Source organism: Catharus ustulatus, chromosome 5 (assembly GCF_009819885.2).
Source record: "Catharus ustulatus isolate bCatUst1 chromosome 5, bCatUst1.pri.v2, whole genome shotgun sequence".
Taxonomy (NCBI): Eukaryota; Metazoa; Chordata; class Aves; order Passeriformes; family Turdidae; genus Catharus; species Catharus ustulatus.
Genome location: NC_046225.1, coordinates 45,109,587 through 45,134,198, shown reverse-complemented (window position 1 = coordinate 45,134,198; position 24,612 = coordinate 45,109,587). Strand labels below are relative to the sequence as shown.

The window sequence follows — 24,612 nt, the reverse complement described above, 5'->3', positions numbered from 1 at the left end:
CTTTAAATAATCTGTAAATACTCTGCTCTCACATCTGCTCTGGCCCTGGAGCTGTGGTCAGGGGACACAATTTTTTTTTGTTATTTTTATTCACACTGAACTGTGGTTGTCTACTACGGGGTCATCCTGTGATCCCCGATAGCCCATTATTTTTACCCCGTTCAAGTCCAACTCTGCCTTCCATCTATCTTTGTGGCCCTTCTAGCCATTTTCCTCTATTCTCCTCCAAGGAAACCCTCAAATTTCAAAGAATGGCTTTTTACAGCTCACTGTGGGCAGTGATGCGGCAAACATCAAGGTTACCACCTTCATCTCTTCGCTAGCAGCAAACGTGCTCCGTCTCTGTGCTTCACGGAAACCGTGTCACGATCGATGGCGCCCCAGGTTGGACCAGAGAGACCGCCTCTGTTTTCCACAGTGACACAGCTTATCCTGAGCGATTGGGAATCTCTTCGGTGTGGCAGGCTGGTACGAGTGCAATAGTTTGACCTACAAGTGTACTTTTGCTGTCTTGGGCCGGCACTGTACAGTGCCCTACGCGCAGCCCGGGGCTCACCTGTGACACGGCCCGTGCTGCTCCCGCTGCTGCGCTCTGCCCACCCGGCTGCGGGTCCCGGGGCAGCCAACAACCAGCCGGACCTGTGCAGAGGCTCGTACGGCGAGGTGCGAGCTGCTTCCAGGACAGCTGGCCCCAGATGTCCCCGAAGACCCAGCAGCAGCCCCTCCGCCCCTCACAAGGGCTGTCCTGTGGGGCAGGGCAGGCGGCGGCGAGAGCGGCCCAGCCCCGGCCCCAGCCCCGGCCGGGCCCCTCCCCGCTGAGGCGCCCCGGGGCCGCCCCGCGCCGCGTCCGCCCCGCCGCCGCCGCCGCCGCCGCCGCGCCGCTCCCGCCATGCGGCTCTGGGTGCTCCTCAGTCTGCTGCTGCTGCAGCAAGCGCTGCCACACGGTGAGCCACCGCCACGACGGGTTCCCCCTCTCTGCGAGGCGCCGCGGGCTTCCCCTTTCCCAGCCGTGGTCACTGGCCCGACCGTCCCCGGGACAGGAGCGGGAGCCATCGCGGGAGGGGGCGGCGGCGGGGCTCCCGTCCCGCTGGGCGAGGCGGAGGGAAGGCGGGGTGCGCGCATCGTGTGCGCCCGGCAGGTCGCCGAAGCCTTCCGCCGAAAATAGGGTTTGGGTTTCGGGGAGAGGCGTTCGCGACAGCCCCGCTCTCTTCGGTGTGAAAGGTTTGAGCCCGCGTCCAGTCCCGTGTGGCGCCTGAGGCGGGACAGTGATGAACGTGGGACAGCGCTGGACGTGGTGCTCGGATTTAGAAAACCACAAAAAAATGCTTGGTTTTGTGCATCGTTGTTCGATTGAGAGCATCGAACTTCACTCGTAACTCCCCCGCTTCAGGCTGTGGGAAAGTTTTGCTGGGGAAAGGCAAGTTTTTGGCAAGGGCCATTCTTCACTAATTATTGACTTACGTACACTTAAGCTAGTAAAAGAGAGGCTCTTTCCCTCTTGCAAAATGTGAATTAACGTATTATTACTTACTCAGAAGAAATAGCAACATCAAAAAATTCCTTTGTTTTTCAGCGTGGACGGGCTTGGGAATCAAGGCCTCCGTAGCCTGTGGAAGGGTTTGCAGAGAAATGGGAGGCAGGCTCTTAGTTGAGTGTGAAAGGGAGAAGCAATAACAACAGGTACTTCAGGAGGTCATAGGGAAAAAACATTCTTGTCAGAATATAAAAAATCCCACCCTGAGAACAGTTAAACATAGAAAGAATTTGTCAGGGGAGGTTGTAGAGTCTCCAGCTTTTGGGAAAGTCAGAGCTCAACTGGACAAGGCTCAGAGCAAGTGAACAGAGATGAGAAGGGATTTCCAGAAGCCTTTTCCAACCTCGTTTTTCTCACGACTACATGCAGAGGAATTGCACTGTGGATCAGAGTGGTGTGGGAGAGGATTTCTGTTGAAAGATCTTGTCTGTGGGTGTACCACATCAAGGAAAGTGTTTTCTGTTTGAGAAGTGGACAGTAAAACCACAGAGTAAGAAATGAGTTGTGCTAAAGATTTCTGAAGTCTATGTTTTTGTCAGTTTGTCATGTTTATACTGAGGTGTGACTGGCTGCTTCCCGCTCTGCCATCCAGAAGCTTAGCAATGGGAGAAAGTAACCAGGCATGTTTAATAAGAATTTCTTGTATAAAGCTAAATGTAGAAGTCCTAATGTAGGAATTGTAATTTCAAAATAGTTCTCCTAATTTATCTTATTAATTTATGAGCTAATGAAATATGCCACTTCAGATTGGCTCTGTGTTTGGATGATGAACTTTACATTTGAAGTATCACAAATGATGAGATCCATCCAGCTTGTTCTGTTCTATTATTTGTAATCACAGACTCTTTCCTCATATAGTAATCCTGCTGGTTAATTATACTTTATGGTAACCTCACACTTTATTTTTGATTTGTATTTTTAAATATATTTTTAAAATTTGTGGTAACCTCACACAATGGACTAGTTGACTTTGTTCCCTTTCTTGGGAAAAGTCTTGCAGATTGGATGAGGAAATGGAGGTGAGGGAATTCATTATGTGTCATCTTTACCTTAGGTGATACTATAGCAGTTAATTTAGTTACCTGGCATAGAAAGACTTACTTCAGCTAGGACAGAAGACAGGATTGTGAGGTGCATAAGTGGTGTCAGTAGATACCTGTGCAAGACTTACAATGTTGGGGAGGAGCATGGCCACAGCTTGCTTGGAAACTCACCTCTCCAGGAGGTGCAACAGAGGCAGAACCAGGTTTTCTGTGTAGGAAGATGAAAGTTCATCTGATGTGTATCCTGAAATGCCCCTGCTGTCACCTGCAGGGAAATACAAGGTCAGGCAGACAAGGCTCTCACTGAGCAGCTGGGGAGTGTGGTGTAGGAGGAAAGTGTTCAGGCTCACTGAACTGCAGAAACATGGAACAGAGGGAGCTTGTGTGGAGAGAAAAAATTTCATCTTGAGAAAATCAAAACCAGGCTTCTGGCACTTGAAATTGAAAAGCTTTCATAGAAGAGACTTTAACAGTTTCTTAAAGGCAGAGTCTCGTGTGGCAGAGCACACAGTGTGGGATGAAGCATTTCCTGGGGGTGAGGATACAGGATCCATGTGCCTTTGAACTGGCGTCAGGATCAAGGTTGGCAAAATGTAGTGGAAATGTCAAAGAGTAGTTTGAACAAATTTCAGTAGGGTTTGATGGGGAAAAAAATGAAAAAGGATGGCTGAACCAAAGCTTGTGTGCTGCTGCAGAGTAATCTGGAAAGTTCAACAGGGAACTGGAATGGCCAATTTGAAATGGGAATGCTTATTCAAAAGGCTTATCAGGCATGTCAGTGGAACCTCACCAATACTAGGGCACAGTAGTGTGATGGAATTCCACTAAGCTTACCCAAGGGAGAAGTGGCACTATGTGTTGAAGAAACCTTTAGTGTTAAATCTGTTTCCTGGTGCGTTTTGATGGTAAAAGTCATCAGGACTGAAATACCAGCCCTATGGAGAAGAACAAACCTGGTAACTGACCACCCAATGTGTAATGACTGCTCTGCTAGGGAAAATCAGAGGGGCAGCAAGGACTGGATAGAAAAGCAAAAGGAGGAATAACTTCCCCTCGCTTGGGTGGGTCACACACATTGAGGTGTGGTGCAGAATGCAATTGTTTGGATGCCACAAATAATTACTTAGAGCTACTATTCAGAGAGCCCCTCAGAATACCAGCAATTCTTGACTTGATCTGGAGCAGTGCTCAGGTAATTGGATTCAGATGTTGTTATGGAACAGCTAGACTGTAGTTCTAATATTCTTGCAGGAATAACAAAAACCAAAGAAACCACTGATATGTTGAATTTTGGAAGGAACAATTACATAAGAGGAGGAGGCTCCTTAACTCACATGTGGGTTAAATATAAAAACCAGAATAAAGCAGACAAAAAGAGTTTGAGAAACAGTTTACCGAAGGACAAAAAGCCATAAGTTCTTTTTCTTCTTCTGATTTACCATAGTGGGGCAGGGAGACATGGTTCCAGAATTTTTATGGCTGATAGGAATGGGAGATGAAAAAGAACATCTATAGAAAGTAAAATTTAAAAAATTATCTGTGTGCACCCATGTTCACTGTGGAGGTGCTTAGAGAGGTTTTAATGGAAAATGGTGACATGATAAGCATAGAAGAAACTTAGAGTGCATTATCCTACGAAGCACTGTAAGAACAGACTGTGAAATAGAATTTTTCTCAATGGGGACAGTCATTAGAGGACATCTCATTAACATGCCAAAGGAATCAGTGAGAGAGAAAATCAGCAACAGAAGCTGTGTAAGTGCCATGATTTTATGATATACACCTGAGATGTAAAAGAAATTTGAATTTGAAATTGGTGAAGCCTTAACCCAGGTGCATAGGTTGTAATAACTTACAGTAATTTCACGAATACAAGCCGCACCAATTTGACTAAGATTTTGCTCCTAAACCGGAAATGCGGCTAATATGTGAATAATTTTCTGACATTTACAACCTCAGAAGTGCCAGTCAGAGTGCCGAGCCGAGCAGCTGCAAAGTCGGTATCTTGCGATTGTTACAAATTGTTACTCTGTTGCACCGCGGGTGGAACCTGGCACCCTGCGGCAGCACGGGGGGCAGGGAGAGAGGAGGGAGAGCTCTTTCCTTCCCTCCTCTGCCGCAGCCTGGGGGAGAGACGGGGGGGCCCTGCGCCGCCATTGCCGCAGCTCGGGGGGAAGGCGGGGGCCCCGCGCCACCATTGCTGCGGCTTGGGGAGGAGGCAGGGTACTCCATCCCCGCCCGCTGCCACGGGAGTGAGGGGGGCTCCGTCCCTGCCTGCCACCACAGGGCAGCGCCGGGCCGTGGTGACCGAGCCCAGTGGCAGCGGCAGCCGGCCCCCAGCGGCCCCGCCGAGCGGCAGCGCCGGGCTGGGCTACCTGGCCCTGTTGGCAGCCCCAAGCGGGCCGAGCCTGCACAGCCCGAGCTGAGCCAGTAAACCCCGCCCTGCCGCGGTTCTGTTACTAATTGGCAACTTTGTTGCACGTGGGTCCTCGCTGCGTCTTATTTATGGACAAAAAACGAAATACAGTAGTTTCATGAATACAAGCCGCACGGATTATAAGCCGCACCCCCGGTGCCTCGACAATGTTGCTGTCTTTGTCAATAGATAAGCCGCACCCCGAATATTAGCCGCACTTTCGTTCGTCGCGAGAATCCGTGCGCAGCTTTCACAAATTGGCCAATTAGTAACAGGATCGCGGCATAGCGGGCTTTACTGGCTCGGGGCGGGGCCAGGCAGGCTCGGCCCGCTCATGGTTGCCGACGGGGCCGGGTGGCCCAGCTCAGCGCCACGGCTCGGCGGGGCTGGCCGGGTGGTGCTGCCGCCGCCGCCGGGCTCGCTGGCCCCCCTCTCCCGTCAGCACCGCCCCGCTGCCGCGTTCGCTCGCCCGGCTGGCAGGGCTGCCGCCGCCGGGCTCGCCGCCCGCCCCGCTGCCGCTTTCGCTCGCCCCGCTGCCGCTTTCGCTCGCCCCGCGCCGCGCCTCGCGAGCGCCGCGCCTGCCCCGCGCCGCGCCCGCCCCGCGCCGCTTTCGCTCGCGGCGGCGCTTTCGCGAGCGGCGGCGCTTTCGCGAGCGGCGCTTTCGCGAGCGGCGGCGCTTTCACGAGCGCCGCTTTCGCTCGCCCCGCCGGCAGGGCTGACGCCGCCGCCACCAGGCTCGCCGGCCGCCCCCTCCCGTCTGCACCGCCGCCGCGTTTCCTCGCCCTGGCCGGCACTGCAGGCCCCCGCACCTCCAGGCTCCCCCACGCTGCCGGCCCCGATTATGCTGGGCTTCCCCCGCTGCCAGGCAGCCCCACCCGCCGGCCTTCCTGCTTCTGCCATGCTCCCCTGCACTGCTAGCCCCAGTTCTCCCGGGCTCCCCCGCCCTGCTGGCTCAGGCTCTGCCGCCCGCCCCCCACACTGCTGGCCCCGCCTCTGCCAGGCTTTCCCACCTCTGCCGGGGCCGGCCGGGCTCCAGCTTGGCTTGGGGCTGCCGCGGGCTCTCACTTCCGTGTTGGCAGCTTTTAGAATTTTGTTAATAGATTAGCCGCCCCGGAATATTAGCCGCACTTCCGGGTTTCCACCAAAATTTTGGTCAAATTGGTGCGGCTTGTATTCGTGAAATTACTGTATTTGCCAACACCCAGAGATGCGGCTTATACTCAGTGCGGCTTGTATTCATGAATTTACTGTACACCTTTTTCCAGAGAAGGGCAATGAAGCTGGTGAAGGGTCTAAGTCTATGAGGAGGGGCTGACAGAGCTGGGATTGCTTAGCCTGGAGGAAAGGAGGCTCGGTGGTGACTTTATCACTCTCTACAACTACCTGAAAGAAGGTGGTAGAACGGTGGGGTTTGGCCTCTTCTCCCAGGCAGCAAGTGACAGGACGAGAGGACAGAGCCTCAGGCTGGGCCAAGGGAGGTTCAGGTCGGACATCAGGAGGAATTTCTTCACAGTAGGTTTGATTAGACATTGGAATGGACTGCCAGTGGAGGTGGTAAAATCACTTTCCCTGAAACTGTTTAAAGAAAGACTAGATAGTACTTAGTGCCATGGCTTAATTGACATTTGAGGGTTGTGGTCAGAGGTTGGACTCGATGGTCTCCGAGGTTTTTTCCAACTGAATTGATTGTGGTATCAATACATACTACGGTATTGTATCATATAACTATACCTTTCCAGGGAAATGGAATATCCCAGTATTTTACAGCAATATTTGGGAGAAGTAGAGGCACAAAGCCAGATGTCTGTATTCTGTAAACTGGACTCATGAATTGCTGAAAAGTCAGTATGGCTTTGGCATGGCTGCCCTTTATTTTTTTCTTTATCTTTTTCTCCTTCAGAAGTTTTGTTTTTCAGATCTGCTGAGGTTCCCGGAGGACTTTTTGTAAGAATGTGGCCATGAATGAATTGGTTGATGTATTTGGATTCCCAAAGGCTTTGATTAAGCCTGTTGTAAAAGATTCCTTGGGAACCAATGTGCTCTGAGACAAGGGAAGACCTCTCATGGAACAATAGCTAATAGGAAATTAAGAGTAGGAATTAGTCTTTTTGCAATATGGATAGCATTGCTTTTATCCAGTTGAATTTAACAGAGATCTTGTAAGGCACATGCTTTTCAGCATGTTCAAGTATCTGTTAAAAGAAAAGAAAACTGTCAGTAGAGAGTTGTAGAATGATCTCTCAATTTTGAAAGACTGGGCAGGGAAAATAGGAGTTCGGATTTCTTGTTGGTAGATGCTAAGTAACACAAACTGTTCTAACTTCACATATGCCGTGATGAATTTCTACTTACGAATTTTTAACCAATAGTTTCTACTTAGGAGAGTGATCTTGGAATTACACTTGATTATTTTTTAGTAAGTCAGCTCCTAATATTGCTACCTTGAAAAATAATGAGCTGTTTAGACAGGAAAGAAGATGCTGTTAATATGTACAAACTGGATCTGAGCATACCTTGAACCTCATGTGCAGTCTGCTTTTTTGTTCTTGCCATCACCCAAATGTGGTGTAGCTGAACTGTTGTAAGAAGTGTATTCTTTACAGGAGCAATTAGAGTAGAACTTGTCGGTCTGGAAAGAAAATGAGTCAAAAATGCTCAAGTTTTGTAAAAGTATATGTGTTGGAGAAAATATTGTTGGAGAAACATAAGATATTTTTTAATTTAGTACAAAAACTAGAAGGCATCTAGTATTTTATGTGTAATTTGTGTAATTTTCAATACTGACCAGACAAATAAATGAAGGAAAACATCGAATGGCATTATAATAAAAAAATACAAAAAAGCCCCCCCCCAAACTAAACAAAACCAAAAACGGCCAAGCATGATAAAAAGATGACAACTGTGGTTCACAGACCCCTTGAGCTGAAGGTTCTTGGAAGCTTAGGAGAGTAGTATCAAAAGAGCAGAGATGGTCGCCCTGTTCCCTCACTGGCATCTGACACTAGGTGGTGTCAGTGCAAGTAATTTTGGCCTGACCCACTGCAGCCTTTCTAATGTAATGCAAGGAAAAAATGCTAGAACTTCCTGGTTTTTGAATTTGTGCTCACAAGGCACTATGTTGTTTAAAAGAAATGTGTTGTACATCAGCCTGGACTTTGAGAAGTCAAAGCTGATGTGGTGCAAGGTGTCCAGCTGGGGTTTGAGGAAAACCACAGGAGCCATCAGTGGCAGGAATCTGGAAGTCCTGCTGTTCATACTGGTAGCCAGTATCAGTTTTAATTATGCTGAGTATATGAGTATGCTGAGTTTTTCATTCCAGAGGGAGCTTGTTGCTTCGTTTGTACAATGAAATACCTCAGCATTTCCATGTGGAAAACAAGAATTAGCTGTCAGGTGCAGTTAGTGTCATTTCTGGTGTCTGGCAGAATTAGCTTTAGGCTTGTCTCACAAAAGAGCTGTACTTCTTACGTCAGTTAAAGATGGAATTTTTTGTTTGTTTCTATTTTTAAATACTTCAGACACCTCACTTTTCCAGTTTCCTTTGTTAAGGCAACTGGGCATGCCTGTTGTCTCTAGGAGGTAACGAAATCTCTTATTGTTTGTCTCGAAATAAGATTCTGTCTTCTTCTGGACTGTCAAAATAAATGGCTCTTGTGGAGAAGTTACAACTTGAGTCGTGTTCAAGTGACTGAAGTATCACTTGCATTTCAGTAATTACTGTAAATGAAGGAAACTGCATCACTATCAGTATTTTTAAAGTTAAAATAATAATAAATTGTGAAGTTCTACACTTTTGAGTTCCTCATGTGTCCCTTATGGAAGTGTGGTGTGTGAAGAGGTCATGCAGAAGTGATGGGTACGTGACATGAAGGTGAAGAGCTTGTGTAGCATTGAGTGCTGCATGGCAGCACCAGGACGTGGAAATTACAAAAGTGGCTGGAGATGGAAGTGCTGTATTTCTTTCCCTTACCATTTGTAAAGTTTCCATACCTTGCATAGTTCTCTGTTTATATAAGTTAGTTTTTCCACATGTTCTTGAAAGTTCTCTTTTTTTTTCCCTCTTTCTCCAGGAAAATGGGTCATGGCAGACTTCGAGAACTTAAGGAAATTAACTCTTACTAAGTTTTATGCATCTTTTCTGGAAAGAACAAAACTTCAGTTATTCTCTGGGATAATAAGTAAGATTTTTTTTTCCCAAGACTGTATAAACTCTTTCTGATCTGTAACATTGCCTTATTTTCTTTATTTTACCAGTAATTGCAAAGAGTAAGCGTCCTAAAGAACCTGGAGAAAACAAAATTAAGCCTGTTAACAAGAAAGTAAAACCCAGGACTCCCAAAATGAAGGAGAGAGAATCTGTGGACTCCTCTTTGAAGTCCCAATCCATACTGACACAGGTGATGGATAAAGGTAATTTCCAGAAACTAGCTGCCACCTTAAGCCTGGCTGCAGGACAAAGCATAGAACTGCGATGTAAGGGGAGTAATGTTACTTGGAAATATCCTTCTTATTTAGACACCTTTAAAGACTCCAGACTCAGGTAAGCTATTTTTTATTGTTTGCAGGAAAAATCCAGAACTTTTTTCCCTGTGTTCAACACCAGTGGTGTTTTTGTTTGTTTGTTTACATTTTTGCACACAATGTTCTATCTAATAGTTTTTAGTGTCAGGAAAATGTATGAGCAACTTTTAGTCATCACCAGTTACTGCCCTGTGATGTGCGTTGTGGGATAGTCTTACAGCATGTGAGCTCTGTTTCCTTCAGATGAATCTAAAATGGAGATGATGTTCACTATTGTATTCCAACCACAAACAGGGAATCATGTTAGGGTTGGTCCAGAGTAAAACTCTCAAAATGTATGAGTTTGGATGTCAGGTGCTCACTAGCAAATCTGTTGCTCTGCAGACACCTGCTCGTGTTGGGCTGTACTGGTTGCTAATGTGGCTACCACATGAGGTAATAAGGTGAATTTCCTGAAGAGACTCAAACCAGCATCTCTTAACTAGCAAAAAATACAGTATCCTTCATGCTAAGCAGCAAGTGAGAGTAATGGCTCAATCAGAGTTGATTTTGCATGCAAAATGAAATTGCAGGGCTTGTGTTGCATCAGAGTTTAATGCTGAGGGTTGTCACTTTAAATTGAAGAAAGCTTTTCCTTCATCTTGTGACATCTTAATGAAAGCCATGTAAAGATTTGTTAGAGCAGGAAGAGGAACTGACTGCCCCACTGAGTGTCCTGTTGCTCTGAACGTCTTTTCTGAGACTCTCCATACATTGCCCTCCTGGTTTTTGGGGATAGTACACGTAGCTAAATGTAGATTAAATGTAGTAATTTAGCTCTGTATTAGAACAAGGAGGAGCATAGCAGGAGCTTAGGGATGACTTCTACAGGCATTTTATTGCTCTGAGAAGTGTTTGTTTTCACTGGCTGTTTTATGGAGACAGTGAAGCACTGTGAGTGATACCCAAAGAAAGAACTGTTAGGAGCTTTTCTTGGATTATTAGATGAGAGGGGCACAGAGCTATGAGTCAAGATATCAGCTGCTCCTGTCCTGTTGTTCCTAAATTAAGTACAAGTGTGTATGCTCTCTCTAAGTAACTGAGATTATCTGAATCTCAGTGATCTCTTCACTTATTTATAGGTGTTATATTACCTTAAAATCACTCCCAGTTAATCAGTTCTTCAGATATTTTCTTCTTCTTTCCACTTCTCTTTCCCAAGAGGAGCGTTGATGAATGGCAGATACCCACTGTGATCTCTAGCACATCCTTCTGTAATTCATGAGCCAGTTCTCTGTGCAATTATTTGCTTGTCCCTTGTTGGCTGAAGCACTTGAGAACTACCCTGGCTGAGTGCAGGGCTTCTGCCGCAGTAAGTTACAGCAGCAAGCCAGTTCCTGCTGTGAGCTTATCACAGCAATATCTGTCAGAAGATCTTGTGACTGCTTTAAACTGCTACTGCTTATTCTTTTGTAAGGAATTCTTTCTATCCAGGTTTCTTTCAGCAGGTGGCGTTTATTAGCTGCAGTGCAGACCTGGCCTCCCAGCAAGCCAGAGCTGGATGTGCAAATCAACAGGGAGTGTGTGTGTGTGTGTATGTGGTGATGGCTGTCGTTTTCAAGTCTGTCTTAATGTTATATACATGTCCAAATAGGTTGCTGGTGTCTGTTTGGTCCTGTAGACCTCCAGGCCATGCTGAGTGTCAGAATCTGGTATTGAAGAAGGCAGGGCAAGTATTCAGGGTTTTTGGAGAGGATTGCGTCTTAATTGGTTATTTTACTGTCTGTTCCTCGTATGCAAAATTAAATGGTATCTGTTGATGCATGGGGAGCAAAATACAAGAAATTGAGATAGTTTGGGAAAACAGAAAAAAGATCTGTATGCCATGAATGTGTAATTTTCTGTTTTCTAGTTTGAAGTAGTTTGAAATCCTGTTGCCTCAGCAATTTACATTTCTGTACTCAGTCAATAGTAGTAATTTAACCATTAAACAAAAGTTAGTTGCGCCACACAAAGTAAGTGCTATAAAACATTTTGACTGGGTGGATGTAACTTGCCTAAGTATTTTTTTGTTTGTTTTTAAGTATGTAAGGTATATACTTAAGGATCTGTATTGAAATATAATTTTCATTGCTTTTGAAATAAATTGTTAAAGTGATAAGACTGTGTTTGACTAAATCAGCAGTTTTGAATGCAAGCAGAAGAGCCTAAAATTAACTAGAGAAATTGGAAACATAGATTAGAAGCAGATTTCAGAGTCATGAAATAGTAATAATTTACGGAGACATTAACCACAGAATCCTGTGCAGTTATGTGTTCTTCACATTTTTAGCATGGCTTTGTAATTATCTTAAGATCTTTGCTGTAGCTGTAATAGGTGCCTATGAAACAATGTCTGCTGTATAGAATGTGAAATTTGAAATTTGTGTTCTGTGGTTTCAGAAAGGTGTGATGGAGTTTAACTGGAAGTACCATAAAGGTGCTATGTTACTTAGCTCAGTTGGCAGCGTTCGTAAGTGAGCTGGCACCAGAAAAGGTCAGCAAAGCTATGATCTTTCAAGACGATCTCAGATCTTCCTCATGGCATGTGCAAGACCATGCACCAAGCATCAACTGCAATAGGCAAAATAGAACATGTTATTAATACATTACCCTCATCATTTTAAGACAAAATTACAAATATAGGGCAGACAGGGGAGATTCAGAAAAATTATTAGCAAATAATAACCTACAGCAGAAATGGTTTAATCATCTAGGTAGATATATGTCCATTATCTTCTAACATTTTTTGAGTACTTAAAGACTAAGAGTAAGATAATCCCTTCATTATCAGTTAGTGAGGTGTGGGGCAAAACCCAAGCTAGTTAACTGGGCTGGACCTTTTTTACCTTAGATTTCCATGCGGGTCTTGCTGGAGTCAGGGCACTGCTGCAAACCAGAATTCATGGCAGCAACAGGGGGACGTGATGGGGCCAAGAGGAGGTAATAGAAAATTACGAAGGGGTTGGTGTGCCAGAGGAAAAGTGAAAAGGAGAGACTTGATGATGAGATCCCTGCTGTTGCTCGACTAATGACTACAGTTCTCCTGTTCATTTTAATGTCCCTGTAGCAACAGATGCTCAGGCATCCAAGTCTTACTTTTCCCTTAAATAACAGAGAAGATGTGCAAAATCAACTGCTCTGGCATTTTGATTTGCACCTAGTTAAATTTAGCATCAGTGTCATGTATTTTCTATTGGTGGTTGCAAAAAGGAGGGATAAAAACCAGATGTTTTGCTCTGTGCTATGCTTACTGCATTTTTAACTCACCCATGTGGTAAGGAGAATACAGCAATCTGCAGGACAATATGCCTTTTCTAAGGAGTGAAGATTTTAATTAGAAAAGCCATTTCTGTAGTATTTGTGGCTATGCTTTCATTGAATTTTTCCTTGTAGCTATACTCCTGAAATACAGCCTGGTAAATAAAATGTTTTGCTTGCTGTACTAGAGAGTCTCAGTTTTCAATAGATCTGGAGCTGTTACATGTGCTAAAATTACCATATCCAAGGGAGTGAGATCCAAGGGAGTGAGAGATGCTGAGTGAAAGGAGGAGGAGGACTCTTTGGCTGCTTCTTGCTAAGATGGAGCAGAGATTTTGCCTTTCTACTGCTCTAACTGGAGTACACAACAGTACACACTGAAACAATTTACTTAGCTTTAGAGACTGTAGTGTGCCATACAACTCTGAGAGAAAGCTCAAATCATGCAAACATGGTTCCCACTTTAAGGACACACACAGGCTTAATTCAGAATGAGCCTATTGTCTGTAATGCTCTTTTGCTTTGTGCAGCACATAAATAATTTTTGTCTGAAAATTTTAATGTTCTGGCTGAACTGGCCAAAATTGTTGGTGGTGTTAACAGTCATAGGTCGCTCTTGCACCTCCACTATGGAAGGGCTGGAATGTTGTTTTGTAAGAGTGTGAATAACAAATTAATGACTGGAGGCTCACCCAGAAACTGGATCTACAACATATGAGAGGGATGAAAATAAAAATAAGAGCAGGCGCGTTTTCCCTTTACTAAAGCTTTATAGCAGAAAACTGCTCTGACTTCATACAGTCTCTGTGCCACCTTATTGGACATGGGTGTCTCCCCTGCTGAAGACCAGCCACCTTTAACTTTGATAAGTAAACTCACATGAAATGGAGTGCCCTAATGGAAGAAGCTGGGGCAAACAGCTGGGCATGCATCACATGTACATTCGTGTGAGAGAAGGGTGTCTGCACAGGAGCACTCTCACAAATACTGAGGAAACTGGGTGTGGTAGGGGCCAAAATTAGACTGTTTTCACTGAATGCAGACTCCCACTGGCTTAGTGGGATGTCAGTTTTGCTCATGTGTATAACTGAATTTGATTTTGCTGCTTGTGCTTTGAAGTTTGAAAGCTAAGGATTTTTTTCTTGTGTAAAACAGTGAGATGTTATGTTCCTGTCCTAGTGAGCATGTCAGTATGAATGCAGCTGCTTGAGAGGAGTTGGGTAGATGCTCCTCGAGTGATGTACACTGTCTTTATAATTTTTTTTAATATAAATACATATTTCAGCTTCTAAATGTGGCATAGTTTTCTGGCAAAAATCCTCTGAAATTGAAATAAAGTTTAATAAGATGAATGTATGGAATAAGATTTTGGGCTACTTTTCTAGTTTCTTTAAACAGTCTGGTAGTGTTTGTGTATACAAAATTTTTGCTTTGTAACATCTACAATACAGCAAAGTTTTGGCTTCTGAGTCAGATTTCCCAGCATCTAAAATACGAATGAAATAGTGCAGTAATTTCATGACTATAAGGCACACCCTTTTGATTAAAATTTTGGCCTGAACCTGGAAGTGCAGCTTATAGTCCAGTGCACCTTATATAATGTACAAAGTTCGGAAATTTACCAACCCAGAAGTGTGAGCTGCGAGCTGCAGGGGGAGCTGGCAGGGCCGCGGTTGCCAGGTGCAGGCGAGCTTGGGGGCCCGTGGCTGCCGGGTGTAGGGGGGCCCGCAGTGCCGCGGCTGCCGGGTGGAGGTGGGGCCTCGGCCAGCAACCGCGCGGGGGGAGCCGACGGCAGATCCTCGCTGCAAAAAAAAAGTGCGCCTTATAGTCTGATGTACCTTATATATCGGCAAAAGTTTGGAAATTTACCGAAACCCAGAAGTGCGCCTTATAATCCGGTGTGCCTTACAGTCGTGAAATTACTGTAAGTTACCCTGGAAATATTGGTCAGCTGCAGTATTTACAATTTATACTTTATTTTATATGGTCTGTTTTGTCTGCTTAGTATGGTTATATCTCAAGTTTCAACAGTTACACTTTCAGATGCCAGGTTTTGTTATTGCATGTTTGTGGATGACTACCTTGCTGGGTTATTTCAATTGATTACTGGATAGCTTGTTCTCAGTTAAGAAGAACACACTGTACAATATCTCTTTATTGCTATCTCTTGGGATTTCAAGCTAAAGCTCAGTGACTGCATTAACAATGGCAAAAGTGTTCTGGCATAATGGATTTTGGAGGCAAAAGTGTTCTGGCATAATGGTTTCTCTGTATTGTTGACATTTAGTACTTGATCTTTGGAAAACATTTGATTCTGAGATAGTCATATAGCCTTTGGAATGTGAACTGGGAAACTAAATAGTAAAATACAGACTAGGACATGTTTTGGATTTATCTTTTCTTCCTATTTGGTATGATAGACAGCATGTTCCCTTGCACAAGTAGGAATCTCTAAAATGTTATCCAAAAACTAGATGGTTTATATATTAAAAAAACCTGGATGGTATATATTAAAAATGGAAAGGCTACTGTGCCATGATTAAATGATTCTAAAAAATGAAATCAGACAAGGTTGTGCAGGACAGATGCATTAGTGGGTAGGAAACGTGATCAGCCTGTTTATTGAGGCAGGCCTCAAAACTACCCTGTGGTGGATCTGTGTACTAATGGTGTTTGAGGGCAGGGAAGGGTAATTCTCAGTTATCTCTTTTTGAGGTGTGTATTTGGTGTGCTTTTAATCTCTAAGCTGCTGGCCTGACTGAAGGCTGAATGTTGGGTTATGTGAGCTGCTGCTTGTGACTGCTGGTAGTTGCGCAAACTGCTAGCAGAACAGCTGGGGACTCAGAACTTCTGGGAAGGACATGCAGCTGAAGTGGTGGCCTTTGCTTAAACAGTTTTTCTGCCTGCAATGGAGAGTTAAGCAAAACAGAGCATTTTGGTAACACAGTACACTCAGGCATGTTTCTAGTACTGCTGTTAGACATGGGGTGTTTTAGAGGATAAAAATTTCTTCAAAGATGCTAATCCCAGAAAGAAATTACTCAGTTGGGTATCTGCCTTACAGAATAACTGCCACATTAGTAAGAATTAGGAGGGGAATAAATATTCAAAAAACCCATAGTTGAATGAGTATGAGAGCTGTTCAGACCGTGCAAGCTGTGTATTTGTCAAAATCCCTTTTAAAACAGTAAAAAGAACTTCATTATCAAATACTTAAACTTGGAAAAATCATTCCTGACTTAGAAGTTAGCTTGTAACTCAATGTCTTGCAAAGGAAAGAGGGAACCCTTCATGGCCTAGATCCACTATCATGAAAGGCAGCATTTGAAAAGAGCATTTTTAAGTGTAGGAGCAGAGTGCATCAGTACTGCCACATGGCTGTGCTGTCAGGGTTCCCTGAGAACTGGTACTCTTGGACCATTGCTTTTGCAATCCATCAAAAGTCAGCCCAGCAGACTGCCGGCCACACCACCATCTGTCAGAAAGAGCCAGGAAAGTAAACCTTAAAATATATTTTAAAAGAACAAGATGAGACTATAGCTGCTGTATTTCATAAGATAGGACCTTTGCCCCTTAAAAAAATTGTATCTATGTATATATGTCTACATATTTATAAATATTTGCACATTTATAAATGTCAGTCCACTGAGAGATGTGCCTGGGGAGGTCAGGAGAAAAAAGCAAAAATCAAGTCTGAAATAATCTCACAATCACACAGGCTGAATTTTGTGTACTGGCACTGCCAGTACACCTCCAGCAGTTCTCAGGGTCATGCTCTAAAATAGCCAAGGGATGTGGAAAAAACTCCAGTGAGGTGACGTAGACCGCAGGAGTAGGTGATGCAAAATGACTTAAGTTGTAGGACAAATCCAAGCTGAGGTAGCAGCTCTTTGCAAGTGGAAACTTGGACCAGTATGTTAAAGATTGGTAAAAATTCACACTGAAAGCAGGCAGAAATTATTAAACAAACTCTCAGTAGAGTGCCTGCTACTAACTGCTTGTGAATTATCTTTGTTAGATATTATTGAAGTAGTGCTACAGTATTGAAAAAGTATTGAGATGCATGTGGGTTGACTTGTGGAATGAAGGAAAGGGCTATACATGGACAAACTAGGACAAAACATAGATGAACATATGGCCTATGTCACAGTCACAGCCCACTTTCAAAAAGGAGACTTGAAGGAATCCAAAAATGAACTGTACAAGACAAGACAAAAGCTTGCAAGCTCTTATATGTAGTTTAAATCAATAAAACTACTCATGTAAACAGTCTCTGCTGTTTACAAAAAACAAAACTGGAAGTTGCAAAGAGCTCTGAAGGTGAAAAGTGGGTCACTTGCAGAGAAGGAATAAAAAAATCAAATGAGCTGACAGAAATATACAAGGAAATACATCTGTGCTTGTCTTTGCCTTTTGTTTTTATTTTTCCACAGCGTAAAGCAGCTTGACAGGTATAGTCAGCTGATCCTTGCAAACTCCACTGCAGCAGACACAGGTGAATACAGCTGCTGGCTTCAGCTGTGCAATGGTAACAAATGCAGGAAGGATGAGACTAAAACAGGGTCAACATACATCTTTTTCACAGGTAATTAACTCACTGGGGGATTGTTAATGGAAATATATTTGCTGGTAAGGCAGGAATAAAGCTACATCACTGTCAAGATTTTACTGCCACAGTTTTAATCTATTTTTAGTGGATGTTAAGGAAGACTGTGCTGGTGGGCAGAAAATTATTTGCTTGGTTGTGATTTTTTTGGAGTCCATTTTCCTTACAGATTATGCTAAATACCCAAAGTAACACATAATGCATTGAAAAGCACATAACTTAGAAAATAGTGACACACTTTCTGAGGATGTTCTACAGAACTACAGTAATTTCATGACTATAAGGCGCACCCTCTTAACTAAAATTTTGTCCTAAACCTGGACGTGCGTCTTACAGTCTGGTGAGCCTTATATAAGTACAAAGTTCGGAAATTTGCCAACATGGAAGTGTGAGCTGCGAGCCATGGGGGAAGCTGGCAGGGCCGTGGCAGCCAGGTAAAGGTGGGGCCGCGGTTCCATGGCAGCCGGGTGGAGGTGGGGCTGTGGGGGCGTGGCAGCTGAGTGGAGGTGGGCCTGCGAGGCCGCGGTGCCGTGGCAGCCGGGTGGAGGCGGGCCCGGGGGGCCACAGTGCCCCTCCTGCTGGGTACAGGCGGGGCCGGGGCCCATGGCTGCCAGGTACAGGCGGGCTCCCGGCACCCCTGCAGCCGGGTGCAGGCGGGGCCGCGTTGCCGTGGCAGCCGGATGGAGGAGGGGGCGGGGGCCCACGGTGCCCCTCCTGCCGGGTGGAGGCGGGCCTGGGGGCCCGGGGAGGCAGGGCCGAGCAGTGGCAGGCATAGCCCAGCCCCGCCAGGTACAGGCGGGCCGGGGGGCTCATGGCTGACGGGTTGAGACGGGGCCTTGGCCAGCAACCGCGCGGGGGGAGCTGGGGGCGGATCCTCACTGCAAAAAAAAAGTGCGCCTTATAGTCCGGTGTGCCTTATGGTCGTGAAATTACTCTAATAAAAAACCTTTTAATTCTTGAAGATGTGTCTTGGTAAAGCAAATAAATCTGCGCAGAAGATTCATTTTGCTGCTTGATACAAAAGAGCTGAAATCAAATGGTTCATTTTTTCTTCTGGAAACTGTTCTGAATAGTAAAACAACCTTTGATGCCTCATTAGAGCTAAAGTATTCGTGGCTAGAAAATGTTTTAGTACAAAATGTTGAGATAGGATTGTTTGCAATACATTTTGGAGTTAAATTAGACCATGAGACAGAAGTGCTTAATGTTTTTAGGATACATTCCTCAGGCTGGAATAAACTTCTCAGTCAAATTATTATTTAAATGCTCATGCTAGAAAGAGGAATTTCAGATTTAGATTTCCAAGAAGGGTACCAGTTATGGAAATACTCCCTAACTGTGATTCTGAGGGCACTAAGTATTTCATCTACTTAGGACAGAAAATCAAACATTTTGCCTAAAAGCATAGGTATCAAAAGTCTGTAGCTTCAGAAGTATCTTTTTTCCGAGTAGTCCTTACCTTACCAGTGGTGATGGGATCCAGATGAGTATTTGGAAGCTTATTAAAAGACATCCCAAAGACTTTCTTAAGATTAAAAAAAGTACTTCGTTTTTATTTTCAATTTAATGTTTTTTAATGCAAGCAATATTCTTTTTACTTTTGTGTGTGCATATTAAAATTATACCAAAGCTTTTTGTTTTAAATGTTGCTCACAGCTATTTTCTCTTGTCAAATGTACTTTTCTTTCTGTTAAACCAAGATATAAATATTTCTGTCATTATGTCAACTCTTCTGCACAGACAAAGAGGAACTTTTTGTACCTACTCCCAGTTATTTTGAGATTGTCTACCTGAACCCAGATAAGCCTGCAGTCATCCCATGCCGTGTTACTACTCCTTCAGCAAAAGTGACTCTTCACAGGGAATTTCCAGCAGAAGAAATTGAGACAGATGGAACTGATATTATTTATGATGCAAAGAAGGGTTTTGTCTTCCAGCACCCTACTTCTGATCATAAAGGTATTGTCTACTGCAAAGCAGAGTCACAGGGAGCACCTCAGATTTCCATCAAGTATCACCTACTGTATGTGGAAGGTAAAGTGCAGTTTTCTCTGTGCTTAAATTGACTCTTCTGCTGACATTAAGAAAATAATTTTTAAAAAGTAAAATAAGTAATGTAATGAGAGTTTTAAAATCTTGATGAAAAGTATATGTGATAAACCTTTTATCATATTTAAATTCCAGCAAGTTTCCCAGTTTAGAGGGGAAAGTTGCAGGTATAAAACACCTGTTGTATTAAGCAAACTGAGTGAAAAATTTGCTCTCAGTTTTATCAGTGTATTTAACTTCAGCAGCTAATTTTCTGTTTCTAAACACTGTCTTTATCTCAGTTCCCAAGGGCCCACCCTCAGCCACAATTGCGGTGTCATCCAGTAGGGCCAGATTCAGTGACAGAGTTCGTGTCGTCTGCTCAGTCCTCGGGGAGCCAGATGTGGATGTGAACTTCAAGTGGCAGTATCCAGGGCAAGAGGTAAGAGGTGTATGCCTGCCTGAAATGGTTTGTTCTTCACAAAGGCAGCATTTTGAATGCTCTTACCAGTTCAGGCATGCTGGCAGGAGGAGGCAGCATATCCCCTCTCAACTTGAGCCTGTCTTTCCCAGAATCTTTCTGAGAAGTGGCACAGGGATGAAGTTAGAGAGTAAAAATCAAATTCAGCAAAGCTCAATCCTCTCTCAGATTTCCATTCCAGAGATGCTTGGCCTCTGGCAGCATTTCCAAAGAAAGCCTCAGACAGGGTCAAAGCCAGCCAGCATCAGGAGGCTGTTCTAGGGCAAGCCACAAGGCCTCTGCATTTGATATCCCTTCTTTTTCTGTGGCTTGGGTGCATGAAATATCCCAGCACAGAATTTCTAAGCTTGCCCATATCCAGAAACAGAATCTGCTTCTGTCCAGCCTTATCTGAAAGAATCCACAGCAAACAATATGAATCTGTGGTCTCTTTTCTTTGCACAAAAAAAATGTATCTGACTGGCATCGCTGAAGGTCCCCTCTCTTTTCCCTGTAACCACCCTTGCCTGTTACAGCAGGAGCTCATTTCTTAATCAGCCTCATTCCAGATCTAGCCTGGCCTTCCAAAACTCTCTTTCTTGAGTCCACCCTAGTTTTGCATCTTTCCCAGGCTTCCCCCAGCCTGGTTGCTGGCAGTTATTGGCCCAGCTGCTCCCAGTGGTTGTACAGCACCTGATCCATGCTGGTATGTACATGTTAACACCGCTCTGGCACTGACTGAATATAAACAGCTAAAGCATGCAGGTTATCTCCCTTGTTTGCTTGGAAAGGGCTGATGTGCTTATCCACTAGGGAAAACTACCTCAGCTCAGCTGTGCCTGGGGATAGGGAGGGGAGAGTTGTGTTTGAGATTCTGCCCTAACAAAAGGATCAAGTGAATGTCAGAGTAGAAGCACTAAGCATTATACCATAACATTTATTGAGAATGTTCACATACTGCAAAGAAAAAAGGTGGGGTGGAAGGAGAAGTGACAGAACCTCAGTGTTGCTGGTCATATAGACCTCTTATGCAAGAAAAAGGACTGATGATGTTCTGAGATTCATGGGATGTTTCCATTCATGATGCTGTTTTCAGTGCTGGGAGCTCAGTGATTTGTCCCAGCCCACACCACCCAGCAGCTGGGCTCTCACCTACTGCCCAATTCCTGAGCAGAAGCAGCACATTAATCCTTGCTTGTCCCTAGGTATATGGTGCATTGTGCAGACCCTCACTTTATCCCTGTAGTCACTAGCCTCTCCATCTGCTTTTTTCCCACTCAGTGTTTTTTTCCTTGTTTCCTCTTGCCACTCCCTGACAATTGCATTTGCTCATCCACCTGCTGTGAACACATACAGATCCACCCTTAATCTGATTCTGTGCAACAGGCTTCAAAGCAGAAGGCAGTTAGTTTGAGGAAAAGTGGACTAGCAAGAGGCCAACCAGGCAAACAGGGTCCATCTTGCACAGCCTTTACCTTCACTTTCAGTAGGGTAAAGAAGTTCCACTTGCTGTATTTAAGAACTAACTTAGACTTGAATTAAGTATGCAATATAGTTTGATTGTAGGTAGCACTTAATTTTCAGGCTTGGAATAGGAGGTAAGTGCTTTGCTAAATGGCTTAATTACTTTTAAAGTTTTAAGAATTTCTACGACATTTACATCTGCCAAGAATTTTTATATATTTTTTTCTAAAGCTGATAATGCCTGCCACTTCCTAGGCATTCCCTGACTGCACTGTGACTCATCCCTAAGTTTCAGGAAGACTGGGAGCTGCCTTTATACTGGTCATTTTGCAAGTGTAACTTTGACTCTGCACAAGTGTCTAACTTACTCTATTGCTACATTTAGATTAAGCCTTGTAGCATTCATATTGGTAAATAGTTAATCCATCTACGTGATGAAGCAAGGGAAATGCATTCTCTTGCATTTTTATCTCAGTTATTGGTATAGCAGAAGCCACTGTGCTTAAAACTGCTGACTAGCAGCTGCTGGATTTTGGAAGAGACTTAGTCTACCTTTGGGCCAAATTCTGTTATCCAGTATTTTGTGACCTTCTGAGGTGCCAGGTAGTGTGACCTGATAGCCAGTCCATTAGAGAATTCTCTTATACAATTTTTTAAGAAGCCTTTTATTTAGTGACAAAAAAATCCCAAAAAAAGCATTTTCAATATAAACATGGTTTTGAAGTTATGTTTTGGAAAGCAGAATGTGAGGATTAACTCAGAAGTATTTGTGAATTGTTTGTTTCTGTATTATCTTATGTAGTGTTTTCTAAAACTAGAAGAGAAATTAGTCTTCAACATATGACTTAAAGCTGTTCCCTGTGATAAAAGAGAATGAAAGCTCAGTCAGCTACCTCATGCCACTGCTGCCTTCTTTTTGAGACATGCCTGAAGTATGAAAATGAGCTCACACACCTGACACCTCCCCCAGGATATCTCACCTATTTGATCAGTTTACCAAATGCAGCCTTAGTAAGTGGCCTAAAACTGAGCTTCAGGCAGAGCTTTGGCAAGCCCAGTACCTGTGCTTGGAGTGGAAGAGCCATTGTATTATCCTTATTTGGCATAGCTTATTGGTAAATCAACATTTAATGCAGGAATATTGCTGCAACTGCCAGACACCTTCAGTTCCCTCACTTAGGGCTGACTTTTGGGTATAGGTTCCTACTCTCCAACCTCTTGCTTCAAGGTGATGAGGTGGTGTCACTAAATACACTTTGTGGAATAATCTATTTTATGTGGGTGGGGGTTCTTACTTTTTTTTTTTTTTAACAGTCCAGGAGGCCTGTGATTACTCAAAACTTCTGGAGATTGATAAACAGAGGAATTGGACATACTACAAGAATCTCAAAGAGTGTTCTTCTTGTGGAGGATTTTGAAGACATAGATGCGGGAAACTATGTTTGCATAGCTCAGAACCTACAAGGAGAAACAACAGTAGCTACCAAAGTTGAACTAAAGTGATAAAGACTTCTGGACATGGACTGACCTGTATGCTATTTGACATTATTTCCAATAATTTTCTTTATTATTGTTTAAATGTAGCTCCTCTGTTTCTATGTCAGTGCATTCCATGTTGACTAGCTTGACAGGCCACAGCGGCGTTCACTCTGTCCAGCAGTAGTGAGTTGTGAGTTAATGAAAGTACGATGAAGCATTAAAATTTAAGTCTGAACATGCATAGGGTGTGTGCATATTTAGAAACAGGTGCTCTTTGGGCTTTCCTTTGCATATGGTCTTTTCCCTCAGACTCTTGTATGAGGTCAACCCGCTGTGTGGAATGTGCAATTTAACATTAAGATTACTGTACATGTTTAAAATAGCAACAATGAAAAAGCAAACTAAAAAAAAAAGCCTTGTAACAAAGTTACCCAATAGGAGTTGTTTATTTTGCAAGAATAATTAAATTTTTGAACATTATGAAAACATAAATATGTGTGTGCTCATTTTCATGTATGTGTAAAGACAAACACAAATACATTTTTTGCTCCTGGTGAAGATTAATACTTTCTAGCACATTAATATACATTTAATATCTCCAGAGCCCTATTAGCAGTTGGGTGTGCTGGAGTTTCCTTATGTTGTTACATTCTTATAACCTTACAATATGTAGCTTACTTAGCAGTTCACTCAATAGATCTCTGGTGTGATGTAGTAAATTATGTAGCAAATTATGGTTGTTAAAGGTAAAACTTGCATTTATTTATATATTAATATTTACAGAAGGGGAAAAAAAAGCAAAGAAGCAAACATCAGAATAATGTTCAGTTTTACAGCAGAATTTCTTCCTAGGTTAATAACAAGTTCAACTTCATTGTATCAATTTACTTAGGAGAAAAGGAAAGATATTTTCATTTACACAGACTATACCTGGATAAATAACCCACTGCTTCTCTCACCCTGGGTTTAGTTACCAGTAGAAGGAAAGAGCTTGCTAGAGGAGAAGGTAGGAACTTGATAACAACATTGTTGGACATTTTGGCAAGGTTTTGGGTTTTTTTTCCTTCGTCTCAAGCACCAACTTTATGTGGGCTAGAACTTTCAATAAAAACCTACTCCTTAGTAGTGAAATGCCAAAAAAAAAAAAATGTAAGCCATTTTATTCACAAGGCAAATGAAAACCAGCTTATTCTCAACACACAAGGAAGCAAAGCAGAAACTGGTCCCTTGGTCACACACTTCCCTCTGTCTCAGCCTGCATTTGACTGGAATTCCTAAAACCTTCTTCTGCTGAAGGCCTGAGGTAACTCTGTGCTCCAGGTAATTCAGACCTTTGTGCAGATGTGTACAGCACTATTTGGAATAGTGACAGCTCTAAGTGCTAATGTAGAAATGGCAGCTTCCCAATAAAGTCAATGATCTGATTAGTAGTGTAGCTAATGAAAACATTAAACAAGCTTGCCGAATGCTTTTTCTTCAGCATGCAGGAACGTAAACCCTTTAACTGATAAGAGAAATACCCATGGTCAAGACTGAAATGGTTCCATGAAGGTCTCATGTAGTAGGCTACACGGAGAACATTCTCCAAGCACTTTTTTCTATCTCTGGCCTCTGAAAATAAGGTATCTAAAAAAATTAAAAGAGCTTGCAGTAGAACTAACTTTAAAGGTGTAAGAGGCAAAGTTAATCTGTTAAAATGCATCAAGAACATTTACACTGTAATCCAAAGGACAAAGCAGATTATGCAATTTCCTAGAAATATCTTAAAAAGGTATTTGTACC

General features: G+C 43.6%; 1 protein-coding gene across 1 annotated transcript; it reads left to right on the top strand.

Moving 5' to 3' along the window:
- Positions 1–867: 867 nt before the first annotated feature.
- PDGFRL (platelet derived growth factor receptor like) lies at positions 868–24,235 on the top strand. Its single transcript, XM_033059591.2, has 6 exons — positions 868–944; positions 9,248–9,533; positions 17,227–17,378; positions 19,140–19,433; positions 19,730–19,869; positions 22,666–24,235. Exons 1-6 carry the CDS (start codon positions 890–892, stop codon positions 22,852–22,854), a joined length of 1,116 nt encoding a protein of 371 aa, XP_032915482.1. The 5' UTR covers positions 868–889; the 3' UTR covers positions 22,855–24,235.
- The last annotated feature ends 377 nt before the right edge of the window (positions 24,236–24,612 follow it).